The sequence below is a fragment of the Berghia stephanieae genome, chromosome 4 (genome assembly GCF_034508935.2).
Source record: "Berghia stephanieae isolate SIO BIC M18660-M18661 chromosome 4, UCSD_Bste_1.3, whole genome shotgun sequence".
In the NCBI taxonomy this organism is placed as follows: Eukaryota; Metazoa; Mollusca; class Gastropoda; order Nudibranchia; family Aeolidiidae; genus Berghia; species Berghia stephanieae.
The window spans coordinates 35633364-35645863 of NC_088363.1; the positions used below are offsets into that span (position 1 = coordinate 35633364).

A 12500-nucleotide genomic window follows, 5' to 3' on the forward strand; every position below is an offset into this window, starting at 1 on the left:
ATCTTATTGAAAATGTATAACCAGTCCTAAATGTGGAACGAGTCCTAAATGTGGAACCAGTCCTAAATGTGGAACGGGTCCTTAATGTGGAACCAGTCCTAAATGTGGAATCTGTCCTAAATGTGGAACTAGTGCTAAATGTGGAACGAGTCCTAAATGTGGAACCAGTCCTAAATGTGGAACTAGTCCTAAATGTGGAACGAGTCCCCAAATGTGGAACCTTTCCTATATGTGGAACGAGTCCTAAATGTGGAACGAGTCCCAAATGTGGAACCAGTCCTAAATGTGGAACCAGTCCTTAATGTGGAACCAGTCCTAAATGTAGCACGAGTCCTAAATGTGGAACCAGTCCTAAATGTGGAACCAGTCCTAAATGTGGAACCAGTCCTAAATGTGGAACCAGACCTAAATGTGGAACCAGTCCTAAATGTGGAACCAGTCCTAAATGTGGAACCAGTCCTAAATGTGGAACCAGTCCTAAATGTGGAACCAGTCCTAAATGTGGAACCAGACCTAAATGTGGAACCAGTCCTAAATGTGGAACCAGTCCTAAATGTGGAACTAGTCCTAAATGTGGAACGAGTCCTAAATGTGGAACGGGTCCTAAATGTAGAACCAGTCCTAAATGTGGAACGAGTCCTTAATGTGGAACCAGTCCTAAATGTGGAACGAGTCCTAAATGTGGAACCAGTCCTAAATGTGGAACCAGTCCTAAATGTGGAACGAGTCCTAAATGTGGAACCAGTCCTAAATGTGGAACGAGTCCTAAATGTGGAACCAGTCCTAAATGTGGAACCAGTCCTAAATGTGGAACCAGTCCTAAATGTGGAACCAGTCCTAAATGGGTAACGAGTCCTAAATGTGGAACCAGTCCTAAATGTGGAACCAGTCCTCTGGAAGATTCATACATTGTGCAACGGATCTTTTGGTTTCAGATTAATGGCACCTTTCTTCTAGCCTTAACAAATGCTGGTCGTCAACAAATATCATTCATCCTCGCTCTTTTACACCCGTAATCATAAGAACCTTCTTACAGATAGTGTGCTCTTGGCAAATAAGCTCACAACATTGCCATCCGGAAGTAAAACGGACAACCAAACAAAACTATGTGTAACCATGAACTTTTATAGTCTGGTTAATACAGTTAAGTGAGAATTACTCATAAACGTGGATGGCAAAAAAACAAAAACAAAGACCCTAGCGACGTCAGCTTCGTTCTGTCTATACATTTTGCTACAAAAATAATAATGCCACCTAATGATTCAATATTTAACCATGAGTCATTGTTATTTCTCCGGATGACTGAGTATACACTTCCAATGAGTTTTGAACCGGATGGAGAGACAGATGCTATTACAATATTTGTCACTGCGAAGTATTCAGTCACAGAGTATATGATGAAAGGTGCCAGACAAAGCAAGAAAGAAAAATACAAGAAAAAAAAACATACCAAAAAATTTGTCTACCTCGACTGGGGATCGAACCTCAGACCGTCTGATTACCGGTCAGACGTGCTACCATTTACACCATTTATCTGGCATCTTTCATACACTCTTGTTCAGATTTTTATCTTACCCCGGTGCCTGCTCCCCAGTTTCTTAATTTGATACACTCATTCACATCTGAATGGAGTGGGGTAAGTTTTTGTCATATAATAATTGATCACCCACCGTCACAAAACGTTTCACGTCGGGATTATTTAAGTACTGATGATTAATTTTATTATTAGAAGTATTAGAGCAAGCTGAAACTAAAAGGTTATTCATTCGTACAATAAGAAAAAGACAAATGCAATTTGTAGGGCACATAAATCGACATAAATGTATTGAACATCTTGCTCTCACAGGAAAGATAGAAGGTAAAAAGAGTAAAGGTAGATCAAGAAAAACATATTTGAATAGTTTGAACAGCTGGGTGTCAAAGAAAGAGAAGAGTAATATTAGTTTTCTGGGGCTATCTGATCAGAGAGATGAATGGCGTACCATGATCACCGATGTCTGGCACAGACTTGGTACTTGAAGAAGAATATTAGACCTGGCTTCCTGGGTGGAATTCTTGACCTCCCATTGTGGGCACGGAGGTACTTGCTGTGTCTTCTATCCCCCTATATCTGTTTTCCAACTTTCTTTCTGTCTTTGTAAATGGAATGAGAATACTTGGTTTTGTTCTGGCCCTGGCCCGATACCCTGGGTGAAAGGGAAACAGTCAAGTAGTTAGTTTTGGGAGATATTTTATTTCCTTTTAAATCATCTCTCTGTTATGTACTGTTGTTATTTTGTTTTATTCTTAGCATATGATATGTAAACATTTGAGTGTATTCCTCTTAGTGGGATCTTGGGCTGGTGTCTGGGTGAGACTTTTAGGTGATTTCAAACTAAGTACACTGATAGTGTGCTCTTGGAATCTACATCTGTCTTACTTTTTCCTCAAGTCCCTTTAATTGTACATCTTGAATGGGTTTTTTTTTACCATCCAATTTTTTTTCTTATAACTGGCGCTGATTGATATGACCTAAATGTGTTGCAAGCGCCGTAAAACCCTTAAAAACAAACAAAACAGACCTGGTGTGACCATAATGATAAACGATCTATTCAGGGAGTAGGCATTGGTGTAAGATAAAGAACTGAAAGGCGTTATAAAACAGACTACGAGGAAAGAAAAATACAAGAAATATATGTTTACTATTTTTTTTTTGTTTACAGATGCCGAGCAACCCCGTGATGGTGAGGGCTAACAAGGCAATCCTGGTCGTTCAGATTCACCCCACTGCCTTCGTAGTGGACATTGAGGCATCGGTGATAACACCTGTAAATCTGTACGTGACTGAGGACCTCTTGTACCTCACGCATCAGACCGAGTATAAACATTACATCATGGTTTATACAACCAGGTGAGCTAGAAGATAAAACTAGGAGTCCTTCCTTCACATGCCCACAATGCCTATGTTTATCCCTTGTTATGTAGCGTGAAACGGACAATAGCAATACGCTTCAACAGTCATGACGTCACTTCCCTCGTAATAACGCATGGTAACTTAGTAACTGGCTCTAAACTATCGGAGCAATGGCAGACGCCCTTATGAAATATTTCTCCGACGAGCATAAAAGCGTATCCAGATGAAAAAAAAAACATTATAAATCTGATCATGTTTTGACTTTTACACATTCTGATCACAAGACATATGAAACGTTCAAGCCAGCTTGAAGAATAAAAAGTACAGATTTTCTTTGTTTAGAACCAAGATGGCCGCCGTTGCTGGGCGACGTGACATCAAACTATTGAATCCAATTGAAGAGTGGTTTTCCAAAACTCCCTAACTCCGCTTTTCCCATTTTGAGATATTGAGGATTATTTCCCCTAACATTTCTCATTCGGTCTGTTATTTGATCATACTTAAACGTCAAATTCACACAAATCTAAGGAAATTCATGTGCCAATTGATGCTTGAAATAAAATTTACGTTTCAATTCACCCTTTGGATAGGACGTCTTATGAGATGCTCACTAGATTAAATAAAACATCCTGCTTCAAATAAAAACTCCTTTTTTTAACCCTACAATTATTTAGGCTAACATACTAGGATACCCGATAACTCTTAACATTGGATTTTGTTAGACATAAATGTGTTACATCAGAATTCTAATGACATATAATCTTCCTTCGTCTACCATTATTGATTCAATGTTTGGATGTGATCTTTATTCAATAATTTATGTTACCTGCAATTTATCATCTCTGTATAATATTTATATATATGAGTCCTTAGAAAGAAAGGTTCTTTACTCACATTCTCTCACTGTACTCAAGTGTTAAATGAGAACCTGGCCGTTACCAGCGTTGACTCTGTCTGAAAAGTAATTGCAATATCTCCTAACAGGCGCCATGTCTCGTCCATCATGTTAAGTGGCGCTGTTGGCTAAAGAGAGACCCCTTGTAAAGCGCATGAGCACGTTTAGTGGGTATTGCTCTATATAAAAGCTCGATTTATTTTCATTTTTAATCTGCTGTTGTTTGTATAATATGTGTAGCGTCATTTGAGCAATTTGTGGTTTCTGCGTGCTATACACATTAATTATTAGATCTAAATTACATTCCATTCCATGTCTCTTCTCTCTTTTGATAAAACATTTACAGATTCGACAAAAGCGATGGACTCCCCCTGGAACTCGGGGATAATCGATTTGTGACAATGAACTCGGCGGACGGATTCAACGGGAGCTACTATTCGAATATTTACGAATACCAAGTAGACAAGCCAGTGTACGTTGTCCCGAACACGAACGAAAAGTTCGCAGTGGGCGGTATCGTTTATTCTAGCGGCAGAACTATGGGAGTATCGAATCCATTCTCTTTCGAAATGGCGATTATAAATCCTGTGAGTAATAATTATGTTAGTCTTTTATCGTGTTGTGTGTTTTTATTACTTATAAAATCCCTACTGATCTGGGTTTTAAATCATTTTGACCATTTTTGAGAAATGGGTTTGTTACCCAGTTTTAGAATATTATATGATAATCGGTAAATTGGAAATAAAAGTCTAGCTGAACTTGAACGCTTGGCTAAACATAAAATACGCTGTACAAAGCTATTTGAGGGCCTAAATTGCTTATCATAACAATTTTAGTCTTTAGCATCGCACTTTGCAGATGCCCTGCTATCACAGTAAAATACAATATTGAGTTCGTTCTGTAGGACGAGCTATGGATCTTTCCGTGGATCGAAAAAAAAAATAAAACAAATATAGTTTGTTTCAAAATTCTTGATCTAACTCTTTTATTCGTATCTTTGATACCGTCTGATAAATTAAAGTGATACTAAGCTGCTAGAAGCTGTGGGCTGCAAAAAGTAAGAAACAAAAATGAATAGAACAACTTCAATAAAAGAACAAAATACCAAACATGTACAATCAAAGATTTTTCTTAACCGTCTCCTTGCCGCCAACAGCAAAATCGGCACATTCGTCATGACACAATATACATTTTTTATTATCCAGAGTTAGTGTTTACATCATAATGATCTTTGTTTAATTAATAAGAACATAAAGCTGTTTTGTAGAGAGATTGTTTGAGTTTAAAAAAATATTTTTTTTCTGCTGGTTAAGCCTGCTATTTTGGAAAAATACTAAAAAGGATTGGTAAGGAGAGACGTAACCCTCTCCTTACCACCCATAGGAAATCGTCACATTCGTTACGAAGAAACAGACAATTTTCTCAATCTGATTTCTCTTGTACGTCACAAAATTCAAAGAAATGATTTGATAACAGATATAGATACTAAACACTGTGCTGTAGAGCTCACTTGTTACATTTTTGTTTGAATAAGTAAAGTATATTCTTGTGTTGGTTTGGAGTGAATTTTCGGGGGAAATTCTAAAAATAGTTGGTAAGGAGAGAGTTAAGAGAGCTCGCAATTGCAATTGGGGTCACTTTTGGTGAAAATTATCCATTTTTGGAAGAGACTGTTTTTTGATAAATTTATTCATTCCTCATTTCATTTCAACCCATTTTTGTTGATTGAATAGTTTGGAACAGTGAAAAAATGCAATTCAAAATTCCTACCTACCCAACGTTATTGGCCAAAAAATCTGATAAAAATTACGTTTTTCTCAAAACTTTTATCTATTCACCATAAACATTTTTTTGGGAGTTGAACATTTTAAAAGTTTTAATGCTAGAGCTTTGAATTTGGAGCTAAACTAGCTTATATGTTACTATAAATAGCTGGCTACTTTGATTTTGTTTCTATTGAATAGTTTTGGGATAAAAATGTTTTTTCTTTAAATATTGTCAAATTATAAGGTTAGGAAATTTTGTTCGCATTTCAAAACAAAAATTGTTTTAAGCCTTTGAGAATAACTGTTTTTAAAATTGAGTAGCCAGCTATTTACAACTATGCTTAAACTTTATAATATTCCGACTTTATAAATCAAGAGCAAAGAAGAATTTAAAAGATAGTGGAGTCCCAAAAAACGTGTTTATTTTCCAAGAGGGCCGCCATTTCCATGGCAACGAAGAGATTGTCAACTATTCATATGTTTACCATTGTTTTGTTATAAGATACCTGATTATAAACATAACATCATTAGTTTGATATGATTGTCCAAAGTAAGGATTTTTGTAGATTTAGCATCGATTTGGTTATTAGTGATATATTTATGTTTTCAGTGGGGGTTTTTTGTTGTTGGCTGAAGAAGGGTTTTGAGCCCAAATCTTTCTGTGTTTGTCATGTTGTTATTTTTTTAAGCTGGTTTACTCATTTTTGTTCATTATTGTAAACTTTTTGTGTGTTTCAGACATGTCCATTGAAAGAAGTTGCATGGGAGGATGGAATTGATAACGATTGTGATGGGGAGATAGATGAGGAAGATTGTAATAATGAATCGTCTCTCACAGGTATGGTGATGATGATGGTGGGGGTGGTGGGGGTGGTGATAGTGGTGGGTATGGTGGTGGTGGTGGTTGTGGTGGTGGTTGTCGTGGTGGTGGGTATGGCGGTGGTGGTGGTGATGGTGGTGGTGATGGTTGTGGTGGTGGTGGTGGTGGTGGCGGTGATGATGATGATGGTGGTGGTGGTGGTGGTGGTGGTGGTGATGATGATGATGATGATGATGATGATGATGATGATGACGATGACGACGACGATGATGATGATGTTGATGATGGTGATGATGATGATAACGACTACACAATTTTGTTTTCAGACAACGATAACGATGGGATGTACAATGAGGACTGTGGTCCATCAAAAGGTAACGAAGAGTTTATGTTGTACTATATATATATATATATATATATATATATATATATATATATATATATATATATATATATAAATGTATATATGAACATAAATATATATATATATGTATGTATGTATGAATGTATTACATATATATATATATATATATATATATATATATATATATATATATATATATATATATATATATGGTATTAGCTGCCTTCTATCATAATGCTCGTTTTCATTTCCCTAAAATTCCTGGCTTTGACTATTCTTTTAAATTCCAATAATCGATGTTTAGCATGACTATCGACGTGTACCTATTTGCAGTTCATAGTTTAATGGAAATGCTCTAAAACGAACGTAATAAATAATAATGTGAAATTGATTGTAAGCTTCAATTTAATTACAAAAACAGATCAAATGAACGTTTCGGGTTTCCCCTTTATCAACAAAACAGGATGAATGAAACACCACAGATGAATGAGATAATGTGGTAGTGGCGTAGTTAAGATGAATAAACAAAACAATCAATGTTTTGCTCAAGGCCGTACAGCGCAGCGGAGGTGATCGAACTCGGTACCTTTTTGGTACGAAGCAAAGACCGTACCGCTGAGCTTACGCTACACTGCCCCCCCCCCCCCAAAAAAAAAAAAAAAAAAAACGTTGAAACCAACACAATGGGCACGATCTATAGATAGTATGCACTTGACTAAGAAGCTCATAACATTGCCATCCGGAAGTGTAACGGACCAACACACAAAACTGTGTGTATCCATGAACGTTTATAGTCTGGTTAATACAGTTCACTGAGCATTACTCATAAACGCGGATGGCAAAAAACAATAACAAAGACCTGAGTGACGTCATCTTCAAACTATCTATATTACATTTCCATGTGCTCGAGGTCATTGACACATTGCATAGTGTGCTCAAAATGACCCATATAGTGAAAAGTGTTCACAGTTTTTGAAATATCAAACATCACGATTGGTGATTTTGTTCAGCTTGACACATGGGTATATTTACAACTTTCATAAACAAAGCAGCGTGTTTACATTTCTGAAGAAATATCCAATCGTTGGACAGCAACAAATCATGTGATTGATGACTTGGTTGGACGAAAACCTGAATATAGATCGCTCCCACACAATATCCTTGCATTTTCCAATAAAGACACCTAGAGTCTCATGGGTTCGTTGTTGGGGGAATGGCAGCGATCTAGATTTCAGTTTTTGCCCTACGGAGTCCTCCACGATCACGTGCTCTGTTGCTGTCTAAAGATTCGATATTTATTTTTTTAAATAAATATAAGCACGCTGCTTTGTTCGTGATAGTTTTAAAAATACTATTGAGTCCCGCTGAACAAATTGATCTATTGTGATGTTCGATATTTCGATAACGGTAAACATTTTTTTTTATGTTGGTCATTTTAAGCAGGCAATTTGACTCTGAACAGCAACTCGAGCACACGGAAATATTATATAGATCGTCCCCATTGTAGTTGAGATTTTTTTTTTACCCCACCCAGTAGTGAATGGGTAGCTAAATTTGTAGATTTGGCGGAAAGTACTTTGCGATAGACTAGCGTCCTATCCAAAGGATAGCAAGCAATTTCTATTGTCCGTTTCAGCTATAGAAACCGGGATAAACTCCGGCTCTATGGTCCCAATGGCTCTGGAGGACTACTTTAACAAAGGAGCCAAGATCCTCATTGCTAACTAACCTTTCTGGCTGGCATTTAAAAAAAGTCCAATCGTGACGTCAACCGTATTCTATCTGTACAGGATTCATTATATTTTAGAATTTCAAATTAAGACATGGAATATTATCTTAAGTTGCTATAGCTGCCTATAGAAGTTAGATTATTTGGATATGGTATTGCAAGTTATATTGATGTGTATTTATTGCGCTTTGGTAAGTGGTTTATATTTTCATCAGGTATTTTCTGCGCCAAGTCAAATCTCTCCTGAACAAATAATCATCATTATCAAGTCATGTCATTATTACAACCTCATCTTTATAAATATGATTATATCAATAATATTACACGTGTGTTCTATCTGTTACGTCCACAGTAAATCCACAATCAGTAAATGACCTCCCGATCTCCAATATCAATTCAATCCTGCCTACAAACATATCTCATAACAACAATATCACACTCCCATCAAACGCCTTCAACACATCCTTACTCAACACATCCCTACTCAACACACCCATACTCAATACATCCCTACTCAACACATCCCTACTCAACACATCCACGTACAAAAATGCATCATCAAATAATTACAACGCATCCCTACTCAACACATCCACGTACAATAATGCATCATCAACTAATTACAACGCATCCCTACTCAACACATCCACGTACAATAATGCATCATCAACTAATTACAACACATCCCTACACAACGCATCCCTACTGAACACTTCCACGTACAATCATGCATTATCAACTAATTACACATTACTTCCCAATCCTACAATGCACGACACAACATTAAATTATAATCATAACACACATACCATGGAATTAACAACTGAAAATTTCAATAGCATATTATATTATCATAGCAATGATCTCAATCTCCCATCAAACACCATCTACACATCAACAACGCACACAACCGCCTCAAACACTCACGACACAGTAGTACTCAACAATCACACACACCAACCAACTTCAATAAACAACACATATTATAATATCACCAACACCAATGGATCACCAACTTCTGGAAATAACATTATCAACACACATCCTATCCATTATTCAACCTCACATTTTACACACCATCATTCCATATCAAAAACACAAACACTTCAGTCAACCCACTCCAATATTCCTGGGGTTCAAAATCTGATTGCTGCGAATGTCTTTGGTAGGTAACACTATCCCAGCGTTGCATGCATGCTCCTGATAATCGAACATTTCCCCCCCCCCCCTGTTGCCAACAAATTTCCATTTAGACAAAGACAAGAAAAACTGTGTATGAAACAGTGCCAGACAAAGCAAGGACAAGAAAAATACAGGAAACAGAACATCCCGAAAAATCAGCATTCCCAGGCTGATTTTCGGGGATAGTTTGGTTTTTTTTCTTGTTTTTTAATGGGGGGGGGGGGGGGGTTGTATGTTTCTAGGCGCAGGCTGGTTTTTTGGGCTGTGTTCATTCTCGAATGAATTTTTTCATCCTTGCTTTGTCTCGCACTGTTTCATACACACTTTTTATATCCTTATCTTTTACCAATTCTGCCGTTTTATTAAAGAACACAGTATATGTTATTTGATTAATATTGCATATACTGTGTTTTTAAATATTAAGGGCAAAATGCCTGCTCCCTACTTTTTCATTTTTTTATTTCCATCATAGACTAGCTGAAGACTTTTCGTTGTCCAAATAAACAAATTCAGATCCAAAAAAAGGGTTTTATTTTTGAAACGTCGCCTCAAAGCGGTATAACATCAGTGTGAAGCTGATGCTGAACAGTAAAAACTAGAGCATTTAAATAGCGCAATATCTTCTAATTGTGCTCAAATCGCTTTACAAGAGATCCGTAGCCAACAACACTTAACATGCAAGACGAGACATAACGCTTGTAAGACGAAATTACAAATTTTTCGACAGTAAACGCTGTTAACTGTCAGGTACTCATTTTACACATGAGTGCGATGAGATGTGTGTAAAGAACTTTTTTTCCAAGGACTCTACTATGCGTCGCTCAAAGCCGGACTCAAACTCTGGATTTTCGCAGCTTTCTAGATTCAGTTGGGTGATTTCTTCTCACTAAATTCTCTCAGACTATGAACTTTGTGTGTATTTGCACGATTCATTTATAGATAGAATGCGCTTGGCCAAGGAGTTCACAACATTGCCATCCGGAAGTATAACGGACCAACACACAAACTCTGTGTAACTATGAACTTTTATAGTCTTGTTAATACAGTTTAGTGAGAACAACTCACAAACGCGGATGGCAAAAACAATAATAAAGGCCTAAGTGACGTCATCTGCATACTATCTATAGCGGGCAGAAATGATGTGTATCTTATTCAAACACATACCATCAATACACAAATGCCATGTTTACCGATTTGACATTGAACACCCAAATACGGAAGGAGCCCCAAAGTTTCATGTCTGATAATATTATCAATTTGGTCTTGGGTTATGGTATGAACAAAACAATTCTAAACATTACAGTCTCTGTAATTTCCCATTGTAAAAAAAAATATTATACATTATATTCAAAACGGTAAGTTACATTGAAAGTATTTTCCAAACATTTTCAAATATAATCAGATGAAGAAAAAAAGCTTTAAATTAAATATGTATAAATGATGCCAAAATAGGTAAAGGAACAAAAACACAATTCCTTTTCTTTCAGCTTTCATATTTGTTTTTACCCTTCTGAATGTTACATGTAATTCTGTGTAACATGACTATTATTATTTTCCAACTCAAAATATCAACATAGATAAGTGTATATAAAGCTATCTATTTATTACTGGTGTGTTCTTTCTACTTATTCATTGACACTGGAAAATCCATTCCCAAGCCATTATGCTGTTGTTGTTGTTGTTGTTGTTGTTGTTGTTGTTGTTGTTGTTGTGGCTGATGTTGTTGTTTTTACTAATCCAGATATCTATCAACTTATGATCATTGATCCATGTAATGGGAGCGATCTATATTCATCTGGGTAGGGATCCTGACCTCCCATAGCGGGCAGGGAGGTACATACTGTGTCTTCTATCCCCTCATATCTTATCCATCAAGCTTTCTGTCTTTGTCTTGGAATGAGATTACGGTACTTGTTTTTTTCCTGGCCCTCGTCGGAGTCCTGGCTGAGAGGGAAACAGCCAAATGCATAGTTATTGTTTTGGAGATGATATTTCTTTCCTTGTAAATCATCTCTCTGTTATGTATTATTATATTTGTTATTTTTAATGTATAATGTAAGCATTTGAGTGTATTCTTCTTTGTTGGATTTTGTGCTTGTGTCCGGATGAGATCTCAAACTAAGTAAATTGATGGTATGCTCTTGGAATCTACATCTGATCCCTATCTGTTCCCATTCCCCTTTGTCTTACTTTCTCTTGGGTGCTTTAATTGTAATTCTAGAACTTTTTATTATCCCATTTTCTTCCTTTTTACTGGCGCTATATAGATAGAATGCGCTTGGCCAAGGAGTTCACAACATTGCCATCCGGAAGTATAACGGACCAACACACAAACTCTGTGTAATTATGAACTTTTATAGTCTGGTTAATACAGTTTAGTGAGAACAACTCACAAACGCGGATGGCAAAAACCATAACAAAGGCCTGAGTGACGTCACCTGCATACTATATATAACCTAAATGTGTTGCAAGCGCCGTAAAACCCTTAAAAACAAAAACAAAAACGATCTATATTCATGTTTTCGTCCAATCCCGTGATTTGTTGCTGTCCAACGATTGGATATTTCTGAACAAAAGTTAACACGCTGCTTTGTTTATAAAACTTGTAAACATACCCATGTGTCAAACTGAACAAAATGACCAATCGTGATGTTAGATATTTCAAAAACTGTGAACACTTTTCACTATGTGGGTCACTTTGAGCACATATTTCAATGTGACCAATGACCTCGAGCACATGGAAATGTAATATAGATCATGCCCTTTGATGGTTCCTCCTTGACCTCTCGTCGTCAAGCTATTGACATGGATGCCTTTTTCACTAATAGTATGAGTCTCCGGTTATTCAATC

The 12500-nt window shown here is 36.7% G+C and overlaps 1 protein-coding gene across 1 annotated transcript in view; it reads left to right on the forward strand.

The window, feature by feature from the left end:
* The window catches only part of LOC144970513 (uncharacterized), a 76718-nt gene that overhangs the window by 60628 nt on the left and 3590 nt on the right, over window positions 1–12500 (forward strand). Inside the window, exons 20-23 of the mRNA XM_078910235.1 lie at window positions 2703–2890; window positions 4135–4375; window positions 6293–6392; window positions 6701–6748. Of these exons, the coding sequence (XP_078766361.1) occupies window positions 2703–2890; window positions 4135–4375; window positions 6293–6392; window positions 6701–6748 (577 nt within the window). The remainder of the gene's footprint in view (window positions 1–2702; window positions 2891–4134; window positions 4376–6292; window positions 6393–6700; window positions 6749–12500) is intronic.